General features: G+C 59.3%; 2 protein-coding genes and 1 long non-coding RNA gene across 3 annotated transcripts; 2 read left to right on the top strand and 1 right to left on the bottom strand.

Annotated features, from left to right (window-relative positions):
• Positions 1–709: 709 nt before the first annotated feature.
• SNCG (synuclein gamma) lies at positions 710–5,370 on the top strand. Its single transcript, XM_067710316.1, has 5 exons — positions 710–930; positions 1,763–1,804; positions 2,128–2,255; positions 4,840–4,911; positions 5,153–5,370. Exons 1-5 carry the CDS (start codon positions 810–812, stop codon positions 5,171–5,173), a joined length of 384 nt encoding a protein of 127 aa, XP_067566417.1. The 5' UTR covers positions 710–809; the 3' UTR covers positions 5,174–5,370.
• Positions 5,371–8,799: 3,429 nt separating this feature from the next.
• Positions 8,800–11,243, bottom strand: LOC137209104 (uncharacterized). Its single transcript, XR_010935897.1, has 2 exons — positions 9,270–11,243; positions 8,800–9,162 (listed from the first exon to the last, which is right to left on the bottom strand). It is a non-coding gene; the product is annotated as an uncharacterized lncRNA (long non-coding RNA).
• A 270-nt stretch (positions 11,244–11,513) lies between these two features.
• ADIRF (adipogenesis regulatory factor) lies at positions 11,514–13,849 on the top strand. Its single transcript, XM_067710303.1, has 3 exons — positions 11,514–11,685; positions 13,390–13,452; positions 13,657–13,849. Exons 1-3 carry the CDS (start codon positions 11,625–11,627, stop codon positions 13,761–13,763), a joined length of 231 nt encoding a protein of 76 aa, XP_067566404.1. The 5' UTR covers positions 11,514–11,624; the 3' UTR covers positions 13,764–13,849.
• Positions 13,850–14,448: the final 599 nt, after the last annotated feature.

Below are 14,448 nucleotides of genomic sequence, written 5' to 3'. Positions count from 1 at the left end.
AAGCGGTCGGATCAGCCTCAGGGAACCTGCTGCCCATCCACGCTGGTGGCCAGGAAGTGGGGGGCACTCGTGCCTACTCAGCACCTCTCACCACTGGGCAGTGGGAGCCAGCAGACGGGTGGAGGCTCAGAAGGACAAAGGAGCTGTCCTAGGGTCGCACAGTCTGTAGCTGGGGCCAGGGCCTGGGTCAGCTCTTTGTGGCTCAGCTCCCCAACCTGGACTTGCCCGAGCCCCAGGATGGGGGCATCCGTGGTGCTGGTGAGAAGTTGGGTAGCCCAGGCCAGTCTGGGAGGTTGGCCACTCTTGCCTGACAGACCGGCTTGGTCCTGACCCCTGCCCTACCTGGGACGCTGGTAAACAGAGGCACCTCCCCTCTCTGTGCCTGCCCCCCTCTGTGACCCCTCTCTGCCCCAGATGTACACAGATACAACAGCCCCAGGCCTGGGAGCACCCAGTCAAGGCTGCCCCTGTGGGTGCGCAGGGCGGCAAATGAATGAAGGGCAGTGATGGATAAGGATGTGTCCGGCCCTCTGTGGCCCCTCCAGGGAGGGCAGGGGACAGGAGGGGAGGGTTGAGCCAGCAGGGGCTCGGGAACCCTGGGAGAAGGGGGCGGCGAGCCTGCTTCCTCCCTCCCTCCTTCCCCGCCCCCACCCCTGGGCTGGCTGGGCTCCCATCAGCCGCCGCTGCATCATCATTATTTCATTGGCAGCAATAAGAGGCAGCAGTAGGGACAGCAGCTGCGGCAGCACTCGAGCCAGCTCCAGTCACAGTTTGCCCGGGGAGTCAGGCCCCCGTCCCTGCCCACAGCCATGGATGTCTTCAAGAAGGGCTTCTCCATCGCCAAGGAGGGTGTGGTGGGCGCCGTGGAGAAGACCAAGCAGGGGGTGACAGAGGCTGCTGAGAAGACCAAGGAGGGCGTCATGTATGTGGGTGAGTTTGGGCGTGGCAGGGCCTGGCGGGGCAGGGCAGCTTGGTGGCTGCTCAGTTACCTGGGCCTGACTTTATCCCCCAGCCCCTGGGAGGCGTTTTGAGAGGGATGAGGACGTGGCAGTTGAGTCAGGGTCTCCCAGCCCTGGAGGACCGCCATTCTCCCGCACACCCCATTGTCTGTTTGGCCTCCTCAGGGCCCCAGGGGCCTCTGGGACAGAACAGCAAGGGAGGCACTTAGCCCTCAGACACACCTGTTTGTGCGCACACAGATGCACACACCAGCGCACACCAGCGCCCCCGCCCAGCATCACCCACAGGCCCCCTAACTCGGGTAAGAAGCCACACTGAGCCTGGAGCCCCGCGGACTGAGCAAGCAGGGGCTCAGCAGCCAGGCCACGGGCCCCCACCCCGCCCAGAGGGAAGGGGCGCGTCAGGCGAGATGAGACCAGCCCTCAGTGTCCTGTCCAGCCTCCCATGCACCCCACCCCCGTCAGCTCCTTCCGAAGAGGAGGCTGAGCCGATGACTCAGCTCTCGTTGACCCTGTCCTGCGCTGCTTCCGAGGCCCAGGCCATACCCACATGAGGTCCAGACCCTACCTCAGGCCTGGTCTCTCTCGTCCCCCCATCCTGTCCTGTCCACTTCCCATCCGTCCCCTTCCTCCAGACACAGCAGGAAGTGGCCTTTGAAAGGATGGCCGGCCCCCAGACACCATCCTTACCTCCCACTGACCCTGCAGCTTGTCCAGCTGTTCTGTGGTGTGTTTGCCTGGCCCACTCCCCCACTCCCAACACCAGGAGTGGGACTGGGCTGACGCCTCCACTTCCTCCACAGGAGCCAAGACCAAGGAAGGTGTTGTGCAGAGTGTGACCTCAGGTGAGGAGCCCCGGTACCCGGGGACATGGAGGCTAGGACATGCAGGGACTTTTGCACCCTGGTGCTAAAGGCCCAAGCCCAGGCACCTCCTTTCCCCCCTGCTGTATACAGACCCAGATTTCTCCAGAATCTGGGGCTAGACCCAGGGTGGACTGCCCCCATCGTCGTCAGAGCTCCCCTGGAGTCAGAAAGGGGACAGCCTAAGGTCTCCAGTAGAGCCAGCATTTTGAGCGCCCTGGGAAAGGGGCTACTCTGGCCTGACGGGAAGGCCAGGCCTGGGTGGGGTGGGGTCAGGGCCAAAGCCAGCCAGATTCCTCGCACAGTGGCTGAGAAGACCAAGGAGCACGCCAACGCCGTGAGCGAGGCCGTGGTCTCCAGTGTCAACACCGTGGCCACCAAGACCGTAGAGGAAGCAGAGAACATCGCTATCACCTCCAGAGTGGTGCGCAAGGTGAGACCTGGTCCCCAGCCCTGGCCCTCAGACCTGTCCCATCCTTTCCCCTGGGCCCCAGGGAGGCTAGCTGGGGAGGAGGCACTATCACCCCACTGACATACAGGGGAATGGAGACTCAGGGGCCCTGGTCTGCGTTTGGTGTTGTCACATCCATTAAGTCCTGGAATCCCTACGACCACCCCTGTGAGCAGAGCTGTGTGGGGCCCAGTTGGAATGAGGCTCAAAACCACATTCTCCTGATGGCGCTCAGCATTTAGGAGACACCCCATTCCACTAGCGAAAGCGGGGTCCTGAGGGCCCCAAGTGGTGACGGGCGGCCTCCCACGGGCAGTGGACACCAGCTCAGAGCTGCCAGGTCACCGCCAACCCAGTGTCCAGCCTCCCTCCGGGCCTGGCGGGGCAGGGCCTCCTCCAAGGAGCAGCAGGGAAGCAGCGCCCCCTGGTGGCGGAAAAAGAGTGAGGGTTCTGACCACACCCTCTGCCTCCACCTTTGCGAGCGTGCGTGTGTGCGTGCTTGTGCCTGGTGTGAGTGTGCCCGTGTGTGTGTGCGCGCGCGCGCGCACACGTGCCGGGCAACAGAGAGCACAGGAGCAGGGGAGCACTCCCGGGGGTGGAGGCTAGCTGGGAGAACTGTCCCAGAACCCACCGCAGACAGACTCTGCTTGAAGCATTTTACGCCTACTAACTCATTTCTTTGGCCCCAAATCCCAGGAGACAGGGTGTGGAAGTGAGGCCCAGAGAGACATGGTAATCAAGGCCCCATGGCTAGTCTGAGTGAGCCTGCAATTCTCTGGGCAGCCTGGGTCCCGAGACTGTGCTCTGAAAGGGAGACTCTGAGCAGGAGATCGGGAGATCATGGTGGGAGCACTGTGGGCAGGAGGTTTTCCTATTCCAGAGATGTGCCATCTCAGCTCTGTACGAGGCTGTGCTTTAGAAAGCTCTCCTACCTGGCACAGGCCCCGAGGGGCCTGTAGAGTCCCAGGCACCCAGCACTAAGAATCCCTGCTCCAGGGAGTGGGTGGGTGGAAGGGTAGGGGGTCACCCTGCCCCTGGCTCTGGGGGCAGCACCAAGGCGTCTGTTTCCAGGGCCAGCACAAGGTCTCCGGATCCTAGGAACAGGCAGGTGCCCTTGCTCCTGGTTCCCAGCTCTGCCTCGTCCTAGCTCTGTGACCTTGGGAAGCCACTCGACCTCTCGGGGCCTCCTGGGGTGGGGGGAGGGTGGGGCTGAGAGTATCCATTTCACTGGGCTGAGATGATGCAGGGAAATGGCCCCCATGAAGCAGCTTCGCCTTGCTCGTGGTGAGCACCCGGCAAAGGGAGGTGACTACATCATCAGTGCCTCTGGGCACTACCCAAATGTACCCCAGGAGATCCGAGGCCCCTCCCTCCCCCATCCCCCAGCAAAAGAGGCCTTGGGATGGGGCCAGGCTGCCGCTGCACCTCTGAGCAGAAGCCTGGGCACTCCTCTCTGACTTTGGAGGAGGGCTGGTGAGCCCATGGAGCTACCCCAAGGAAGACATTTCCTGGTGACACCCAAAAACCAGCCGTGACTCACCCTCCAGTGAACCGTAGAAGGATGCAGCACTGCCAGTCTGTCTGACCGTTCATGCCACTGGCCTCATGCCCCCACCCTGGGGCAGCAGGACTAGGTAGGCGGCCACCTGTCCTTTGCCTGGAGAGCCTGCCCCAACTCTGGCTGCCCCAGTCCACCAAGGGGCAGGATGGCCCCATGGTAACAGAGAGGTGGCAGGACCCTCCAGAGGTCGGAGCTGAGACTAGTGTCCAAGCTGATCACCCAGTCTGGCCCGGCCTACCAGCTTCACACGACCACCCCCAGGCAGGCCGCCATCTCAGGCAAGCGCCTGGCCGGGTGGAGGTGGATAGAAGGAGACAGGAAGTGGGAGAGGACCATATAACCGCTGCTGGTTCCAGCCAGACCTGCCTGAGCCCAGTGCCCATCCAGGAGGCAGGGAGAAGGAAAGTGGGTGGCACTCATGCTACTGGGATAGGGTTGGGCCTGGAGCAAGCCAGACCTGATCCCTGCAAGCCTCACTGCTTTGACCTCCGAGACCTTAAGCTGGATACCTGGCCTCTCTAGGCATAGGGTCCCCATGTGAATGGTGATAGCATGCACCTCCTCCTAGGGCTCTTTGGGGTCACAGGAGGACAAGGGTATGTGATCATGTGATTCAGGAACGCTGAGGGTGGGATCAGGCCTAGTGCTTCAGGGGCCACTGCCCACTCCACCTCACTGGGCTTCCTCATGGAGGAGGCCCAACCAGGGACTGTCAGTGACTCAGCATCTGCTTTTGGGGGTGAAGCTGGGCTCAAGGGTACTTGGTACCCCCGGCAGGCCTTGGCATCATCAGGCAGAGCCCCCGCTGTGAATCCTTACGTGAGGCTCTATCACCTCCAAGGTCAGTCTGGCCCTCATACCTCTGTCACCTCCAGCCCTCCACATAGAGCAAGATGATGAGGGCCTCTGCTCATCTTTGAGGCCAGGGTGACAAGGCCCTGCATGCAAGGAGCTGGGGACTCTGTGCCCTCCACCTGGTCCCACATCCCCTTTGCTTTCCCACAGGAGGACCTGCAGCAACCTGCCCCCTCGCAGGAGGACGAGGCGCCCAAAGTGGAAGAGGAAGTGGCTGAGGCGGTAGGACCTGGGCTCCTGGTGTTACAGGGGGGTCCCTGGGCAAGCTGCTTCCCTCCTGGGGCCCCAGAGCCCTCAAGGGAGCCTCTTGACCTGCAGGCCCCTGAGCCTGAGTGTGAAGTCTCCTCATGGATGGCCCCCTCAGGGCAGAGGGGCACAGATGACACCTGTCCCCACCCCGCCCAGGGTGGCCACTGAGGGCTGGGGCCCCAGAGCTGTGTGTGAAAGTCTCTCTCTCTCCCAGACCAAGAGTGGAGGAGATTAGAGGGCTGCAGGTGAGCTCGGAGGCCATGGTCCCCACGTCCTCCCCTGGCTGCCCACAGGCTAGTCCTCCCATGCTGCCGCCACCACCATCACCTGCCTCCCTTGTTCCCTCACCCTCTCTGGTCCTTCTGACCCCACCGATGCTGCTATGAATTTTTTTTTTTAATGATTCCAAATAAAACTCAAATCCCTACTGCATACCTGCTCAGGCCTCCTGTCTGTGCTGCCTCATTCATGAAGATGCCCTCTGGGCCCTCCTGGGAACAGGAGCTGGGCCAGGTATGCTACGGGAACACCTGGGCGTTTCTGGAACCTACTGATAGCGGGCACTGCCTTCAGGGAGTCCCCCTGCACCGCCACCCCGCCATTGCCGTTTTTTGTTTTTTGTTTTTCGGCCATGCTGCGTGGCTTGCAGGATCTCAGTTCCCCGACCAGGGATTGAAACCAGGCCACCCCCACTGGTTTTTCACATGGAGGTGGCAGCCCTGCTTTTGGCTCGGGCAGACACCTTCAAGGACACACTGTCCGCTGGAGCATGAGGCCGGGATGCCCCAGGTTTTGAGCTTTGGCTCACCCTCTGAGAATGGACCCCACTGACGACAGAGGGTGAGGATGGGCCTCCTGGGCCTTCCCTCCACGTGTGTCCTTGGTGGAAAAGTTCCTTCTGGGAACAGGGACACCTAACGCCCCTCCCTGGAGCAGATGGTAACTTTCAAAGATGGTTAGTCTAAACCCATAGTAGAGACTCTTTGCATCCTCCTCTGCGAAGAAGGACGTGACCCCAGGGTTCCTCCCGCCTGGTCCCACCCAGCCTTGAGCTCCCCACCAAGCTGGACCTGGGCTTTCCCTTTCACCGAAGAGTTCTGTCAAGTATCATTAGAAAACACAACAGCTTAGAAGCAGAAGAGCCAGCCTCCGCCTTGAGAGAAAAAGAGTAAAAACAACATTTGTTGAGCTCCTCCCAGGTGTGGGACACTGTACTGAGTGCTTTACCTCCTTTAATCCTCAAAACAAATGGCACGTCCCAGTTTCGTTGAAAATGAACTGAGAAACAGTTAAATAACTTGCCCCAGGGCACAAAGCTAGGAAGCTGGGACCCGGGCAGAAGTCCAGGTGGCCTCGCTCCAGAGCCAGGCAGCTGATTCCCATGCTCTGCTCCGTCCACCCGGACTGCAGGGGCTCCAGTGGCGTTATGGCAGATGCTGCCACCCCCAAGGTTTCAAAACAACCCGGGGACCAGGGTGGTCGTCGTCCTACACGAAGGGCTATTGGCATCACGCCCTGGAGTCTCGTCAGAGGTGCCTGAGCAGAGAGCAAGGCTCCCTTTCCTTTGACAGCCAGTTTGGGTTCAGAGCATCTAAGTGGCTCGCCCCAGCCCTCCAGCCCTGGGTGTGGGCACCAAAACTTGAGTCCACACCACCCTCCCACCCTGCCTCTGTGGTGGGGAGCAGAGGTCAAGGGCAGCCCTGGGGGCTGGGAACCAAACACAGCTGAGCTTCGTTGTATCCCAGCCTGCCGGTCATGGGTATCCACGGCTGAGGAGGCAGAAAGGAGCAGTGAGCTGCTGCTCTTGCAGCCCCCAAACCCTACCGTGGGAGGAATGAAGGGTCTGGAAGAGGTGCGGGCAGTCCCAGGTGTTCCTGCTCCGGGCTCAGACACTGCTCATCAGCAGGCCTGTGCGTGCCCCAGGAGGAGGGCATCTGGGGCCTGGGCTTGCCGGAGAGAAAGCGGGGAGGAGCTGGGCCCTCTCAGGTAACTGGGGGAGGAGGACACCTAGACTCGGCCCCTGGGGTCCCAGTGCCCTCTCCTCTGCTGAAGGAACCTGGGAGGGTCCCTGCTGCTTGCCCCCCCGCCCTCACCCCCATATTCAGGGCCAGTTCCTGTGATCAAACAACAAGGTCTGCCCGGTCCAGGTAGCCTCTTCCCCATCCCATGGGCACTGCAGTGCTCTTTGCCTTTAAGCCCCCTATTATGTGCTGTGGGATCTGTGGGGCTGCACCTGACTTCCCTAGAGGAGTTACTGCTCTCCCCCCATCCTCTCCTTATCCGAGAAGCGTCAGGCACCCTGTCCCTTTTTTTTTTTTCGATAGGTGGCAGTTTTGTTTTATTTTTTAATATTTATTTATTTATTTTGGCTGCGCCGGGTCTTAGTTGTAGCACTTGGGATCTTCATTGCGGCATACGGACTCTTAGTTGCGGCGTGCATGTGGGATCTAGTTCCCGGACCAGGGATAGAACCCGGGCCCCCTGCATTGGGAGCGTGGAGTCTTACCCACTAGACCACCAGGGAAGTCCCAGTAGGTGGCAGGTTTTTTGGGTTTTTTTTTTGTGGTACGCGGGCGTCTTACTGTTGTGCCCTCTCCCGTTGCGGAGCACAGGCTCCGGACGCGCAGGCTCAGCGGCCATGGCTCACGGGCCTAGCCGCCCTGCAGCATGTGGGATCTTCCTGGACCGGGGCACGAACCCGTGTCCCCTGCATTGGCAGGCGGACTCTCAACCACTGTGCCACCAGGGAAGCCCAGGTGGCAGTTTTAATAAGAGAACTTACATATGAGGCTTGTCTTGGGCAGCCACAAGATGAATAGATCTCTGCCCCAGCCCACCAAAATCTTAAAAGTTAACAGAGGACTTAACTCGGGTCAGTCATATATTCAATCCAGAGGGTTTCAACAACACCTTACTCTGTCAAGGCTGTGTCCTTGAAATGGCCGCTGGTATGGGAATTGCAGGCAGGACATACATTCCAAGGACAGGGGAGGGGGTGAGGAGCCTCTGATTGCCCAGGTCCAGCTCGCAAGGCAACCAACAGTTACACCCTCTTGATGACCTCTTCCAGCATTGCTGTAACAGATTTTTCAATCATCTACCAAGTATCAGGCAAGGTGCTTGACTCTAGGAACCAAACTAAGCAAACTAGGTATGCTCTCTCCTCTCCAATTGCTCGGAATCTTGGAGGTGTCAGGGAGGAAGAAATTTTCCTTTACCTTTCTAGGTTCTTCTGGCTGGTTCAAAGAATCATACTGACATGAGACAGATTGACAGGAGAAAATCAAAATTTAATAGCGTGTATACATGGGACAGACCCAGGAAAACTGAGTAACTTGTCAAAATGGCTGAAGCCTTCACCTTAAATAGCATCTTCAGCTAAAGACAAAAGAGGATCTTGGGGCTAGAGATTTGCGGAAGAAGGCAATTGACATGGAGATGGAAAAGCAAACGTTCGGTAAATAAATGTTTGCTGGGCCATGTACGACAATGGGACACAGAGAGGAATTTTAACAAATAGACTTTTTTCGGTTCCTCCCTGTCTACACACCTAGTTCATACTCTAGTTATTTACGGCGATAGCTCTATTCCTGTAAGGCCCTCTCTCTAAATTCAGCTAAGGGGAAAGATCAAAGTTTTTCCCTGAGTCTTTTGGGCCTTGATTGTTTTCACCTTGAAATAACTGGCTTGCCAAAATGACATTTTGGAGTGTCAAATTTTGCTCTCCTACAGAGGGAAGAGAGAGAATTTGAAAAGCAATCACTGAAGTCTGGTGTCATGTTCGGGAAGTACAGAATGCTGGGAGGCCCAATCTGGCATACTTCATCTAATCTGTGATAGTTAAGGAAGGCTTCCCAGAGGTTGTGATATATACTTTTTTAATTAATTTATTTATTTATTTTTGGCTGCGTTCGGTCTTTGCTCCTGTGCGCCGGCTTTCTTTAGTTGTGGCGACTGGGGGCTACTCTTCGTTGCGTTGTGCAGGCCTCTCATTGTGGTGGCTTCTCTTGTTGTGGAGCATGGGCTCTAGGGCGCGCAGGCTTCAGTCGTTGTGGCGCACGGGCTCTAGAGCGCAGGCTCAGTAGTTGTGGCGCACGGGCTTAGTTGCTCCGCATGGGGGATCTTCCTGGACCAGGTCTCAAACCTGTGTCCCCTGCATTGGCAGGCGGATTCTTAACCACTGGACCACCAGGGAAGCCCGTGGTTGTGATATTTTCGATGAAACTGGAAGGATGAGTAAGAATTAGCAAGATTAAGGGGGCCTTCCCTCCCCCCACCTTGAAGGACCCTCAGCTGAGTGTCAGGCATCCATCAGCCCAGTTAATCCTCACCGTAACACTCTGGGGAGATTCTGGTATTGTGCCCCCACTGTCAGGCTTGATGAGGCTCCTTGAGACACTGAGGCGCACAGAGATGAAGGAACTTGCCCTGGGGGTATGTGAACCCAAGAGGTCTGACTCCGGTGCCTGAGGCTTTACAGCCACTCAACTGTCCGTTTTGTCGCCTGCTTGGGCCCAAAAGCCCCTCCCAGAGAGGCTGCTGCCTCCCAGTCTCGCTCCTTGCCCACTGGGCCTGGTGCCAAATAGCAACAGCAGCTCAGTGGTGAGCTAACTTGGAGCCGTGTAAAAGGCCTTCCTGGCTAAAGGGACTGGTGCTGCTGGTGGTTTTTCAGGAGGGCTGGCAGGCCTGGGGCAGGGTCTGGGCGGGCCTCGCCGGAGTCCAGGAGGTACCATCAGGCGGCTCTGCAGCGCCTTCGTGCTCGGGGCTGGACCAGGCTCAAGGCCGGGAGGGGCGGGGCAGGGCGGGGCAGCTGCTTTCTTAGTCTGCGTTTGGTGTCCCATCCCCCCACCTGATCTCAGCGCCTGCCCCTTCCTCTTGCCCGGGAATCCTTCTCCCTTAATCAATTTCGTGTGTGTGTGTTTCCATATACCCCACACCAGGGGCTGACCCTCCAAGGCTTATCCACCCCTCCCCACGCATTACAGGCAGAGCTTGGGCCAGCCGAGTGGACCTGGGTAGGTGGGAGCTTCCCAGAGCTCCAAAATAAGGGAGACCCCGACGGACGTGCAGAAACAGGCCCAAAGAGGATGAATCAGAGAGCAGCCTTAGAGAGGGTCGAGCCGCCGCACCCAGACTCAAGAGTGGGTGGTCTCCAGACTCCGAAGGCGGGCTTTGGAGCGGAGGAGCGCTAGGCGGGGTGGGGGCCCGAACTGCACCCTTGAGCGCCAGGATGTTGAGACTCTAACTTCCTGCCCAGAAAACAATGGGGCTGACAGGAAGGGAAAATGGGCTTACGCCCCACAACAGACCAACCAACACCTGGCCCTGCTGTATCCTCACCACATAAGGAATTACCCTGTATAGCAAACCACCCCCTCCCCTTGCAAGCCGCCTTCTGCTTTTACCCCAATAAAAATCCCCCTCGTCCAGTACTGGACGCGACTTCTCTGGCCCCTTTCTCTCGGACCAGTGAACCTCGCCCGGGAGCGCTCCCTAATAAAGCTCACTTGAAGCTTTCCTCTGTTTCGCGGTGCCGTTTGTTAAGATCCGACCTTACAGTGCCTCGAGGGTCTTTTGCTTTTTCTGAGATCACTGGCTGCCCTACTGACGCTCAGGTCACTAACTACCCTCCCAGCGCCCCCGCTCGTCACCACGCCCCGCGCGCCGGTCCCAGGAGTGGTGACCTGAGAGGCCTGAGGCTTGGCTGCTCTCTTCTTCGCTGTTCGGCCTGGGGTGCTTCCTGCCCAAGTCGTTGGGCTTTGGTGACCGACAACGACTTCCTTGCCTTGGCTGGACACACACGGGCCGCCTTCTCCGTTACTCCCCCTCCACCTCAGGCTGCTTGGTCCCCAGCCAGGGTCGCACGCACGCCAGTGACTCACCCTCTCGGAAGGGGGTGGGATTTACTCGACCATCTCCCCACTGCGCTCCCTCCCTACCCCTGTCCCAGCAGCGGCTGGGCAGAGGGCCAGTCTGCAGTGTCTGGGCTGAGTGTGTGGGGACCGCCAGCTCGGCGTGGGTCAGGGCGCTAGGGTTTACAGCGCTAGGGTTTACAGACTCGGACTTGAGTCCCTGACATGTGAATTTGGGTGAGACCTAACTCGCCCTCTGTCCTCAATTGCTTCCTGTAAACTGCTAATAACACCCATTCCAAGAGTTGTGAAGGTTACACTAGAGGCTGTAAGCGTTAGGGCAGCGCCAGGCACAAGGTAAATGCTTAATAAAAGGCAGCTGCTATTATTAATTACAACTCCAGCCTGGAGATCCTGACCTGGTGCTGACCCCGCGCTCACAGGTTGGGGAATCTTCAGGGTCAAAGAGGAAAAGTCCCGCTCACGCGGTAGAGGGAGATTGGTGCGCCCCCCTCTGCCCCCAGCCGCTCTCTGGACCCCTGATCCAGTCCCTCTGCAGCCCCGAGACCCGCTCCAGACCCTCGGCCTTCCCACTACGGCCCGCCGGAGGCCAGGTTGTGCTTTCGGGCCGGCGGGGACTGGAGCAGGGCCCGGTCACTCCCCTGAGCTCGAGTCCTGGGAACCGCCCCGCGCCCCCTCCAACCCCCCTCCTTGCGGGGCGGGCCGGCCCTGGGGCGCCTTAAAAACCGGAGCTGGTGCTCGGGTCGCCGCCGCTTTGAGCAGGATCCAACGTCGCTACGGTTATCCTGAAGCACCTCGCAGACCCCAACAGCCATGGCCAGCAAAGGCTTGCAGGACCTGACGCAGCAAGTGCAGGGGGCGGCCCAGGAAGCGGGTGAGGACAGCGCGCGACCTGGGGCAAATAGTGGGACTCCCGGGTGGACGCGGGGGTGGGGCCGGGGGCAGAAGCCTGGGGACTGCGCAGCCGGAAAGTCGGCGGGCGGTTCTGGCTAGGAAGGGCCGTCTCCGGAGCTGCAGGGACCCGGAAGGACGCCCACCCGGCCAGCCCGGGAATGATGCCTTGAGGGAAGTGGGAGAACAGCAGTGCCTGAGGAGTGGGGCGGGGGGGTGGGGTGCTTTGGGCATTGCCAGAGCCAATCCGAGGCAGCTGCTAGGGCCGGGAGCGGCCCCACCCGGGCCCTCGGGAGAGTGACGGTCCACGAGGAGAGCGCGCTCCGCCACCACGCCCGATCTCTGCCCTCCAGGTCCCAGAGGCGCACAGAAACAGGATGGGACGGGTGGCTTCAGACTCCCACCGGGCTTTGTTTTGAGCACTCCCCGCCCTCCTCCGAAATACTCATTTCTTCTTAAGTCCTCAGGCAGAGGATCTTCCCACCTTCATGCGGGCAGGGCAGGTCCCCAGTCTTAGTTTCTCCACCTCTGGCTCTTTCCCCCTCAGACCTGAGGTTATGCAGCTGGGGGCTGGGGATGGACTGGGGAGTAGGGTACGTGAGGAGACTTCAGCCCCACCAGCGGCAGCTCTTCCAGTCCCAGCTCAGCCTCCCTTGGGACTCCAGCTCCCAGTCTGTCCTACACATACCCCAGTCAACAGACAACACCTAAACCAACCCCCTCCTTCATCAGTGCCCCAAGGAAAGCCCACAGTTGCTCCCCTGAGGCTAAAATGGTACCAGGAAGCCTCAGTCTACACTACCCTTCCTTCTGGGCCTCACTTTCCCCATCTGTAAGCTGAGTGCAGAGTCTCCTTCCCTGTGGTCTTGACTGTGCTACGTCAGACAGAGACCCCAGGGACCTCTGTGAGCAGTAGACCCAGGGTCTGCCTGACCCCTGTACCCCCTGGTCCCCAGGGTCTGGGTAAAGCAGGTCCTTTCCTGTTCAACAGCAAGGATGAGTCAGATCTCTGAAGGCCAGAGCCACCTGTCTGCCTACCGAGCAGGTGGGGACCCACCTGAGCCCCTGGAAACCCTGTTCTTCACAGGCACGAACTCCGGTCTAGAGGAGATGGCCTGACTTTGGAAGTTTCACCTACTTTCCACACTTCGTTTCCTAATGCCTTACGCTGCCTTCTCACGGAGGCATTGGCAGTCATTGCTTGTGTGTCCTCTGGGGAGAGGCACAGGAGACAGGAGGTGGCGAGAGGGCCTTGCAAAGTAGAAGCCCCAGTGTTCTAAATGTGGGAATTCAGGCATCTGGGCCAAGCCTCCGGGGGAGAAGTTGTTAAAGGCGGCAGGGTTCTCCCTGGGCTGTGCCCAGCAGTAGCCACAGCCCAGATGCCAATTCCAGCCTGGCCCAGCCCTGCCTTCCTTCCTCACTTGGATATTTTTGCAGCAGTCCTGGAGAGGCAAGGGAAGCAGGCCAGAGGGGAGGAGCCCAGAGTTACAAATAAACAAGAACAACCTGGAGTCATGGAAAGGGCTCATGCCCCTCACTGAGAGGCCTTGGTCAAAGAACTTTACCTCAGTGGCATCCATCCCTGGGCCTGTAGGACAGACCACTCTAGAGAACAGATAAGGTTGGCAATGGTGGGGCCCCTGTGGTTGGTGGTATCTCAACAGGATCCCACATGTCTCTGTTCTAGTGACGGCGGCTGGAGCAGCAACTCAGCAAGTGGTGGATGAGACCACAGAGACAGGGCAGAAAGGTCTGGTGGGGCTGGTGGGCAGGAGGGTGGACAGCCCCAGCGCGGCCCTGCCCTCCACCCAGCCCTTGCCCAGACACACCTTCTCCTCTGCAGACGCTCTACCAGCATTTCTTCCTGGGGAGGGAGACCCAGGCCAGGCTAACCCCACAGGGCTGTGGTTCCCCAGGGCCCCGCACTCAACTGCCCTATCCTTTCCTTTCCCAGCCATGGACCAGGTTGCCAAGTCTACCCAGGAAACCATCGACAAGACTGCTAACCAGGCCTCTGAGGCTTTCTCGGGTTTGGGGAAAATACTCCGCCTCCTGAAATGACAGAAGGGAGACATGGGTGACTCCCTTCCAGGCCCGGAGCTCTAGCAGGCTCTTGGCGGGCCACCTCATTAAAGCACATATGCCTACTCTGTGTCCACTTAATGCCTCCTCCCAAACTGGGCCCAGCCCTCCCTCACTTAGAGCAGAGGCTCAGGTATCCAGAAACTCAGCCCTGACGTCCAGAGTCCTGGCATTCCAAATTCGGAAACCCAGACGGATTGTCCAATAACTCATTTCCCATGTCGTAACCGTGCGTCCTGACTCCCACTTATCCGAAGTTCAACCCCCCCATCTAGATACGTGACCCTCTCCCGCTCTATTGCCCCTGCCTCCGATTCCAAAACCGCTCCCTCAGCTCCAGGAACCCGCCCCTTCCTAGGAGGGGGATACTCGGTGCCCATATCCTCGAGGAGCTCAGGTCTGGGCGGGGGCCTCAGGAACTTCTCCCAGTGAGCTAAGCCCGGCGCGGGGGGCTGGAAGCATCGAGGCATCCCAGGGCCAGGCGCCCTCGAGGACTTAAGGGGGCAGGAATTCTTGGGGAAGAGGGGGGACGCAGGGACGGAGCTTTTGGCCATCATCACCCTACGCCGCCCGCCCGGTGCTTGCGCGACTGTCGCACCCGACGGTGAGTCACGGGGCCGGACCGGGAGGGCGAGGACACGCCCCGAAGATCTCAGTCCCACCC

Source organism: Pseudorca crassidens, chromosome 16 (genome assembly GCF_039906515.1).
Source record: "Pseudorca crassidens isolate mPseCra1 chromosome 16, mPseCra1.hap1, whole genome shotgun sequence".
NCBI lineage: Eukaryota > Metazoa > Chordata > Mammalia > Artiodactyla > Delphinidae > Pseudorca > Pseudorca crassidens.
Note: the sequence above shows the minus strand (reverse complement) of the source record. Positions and strands in the feature narration are given on the sequence as shown.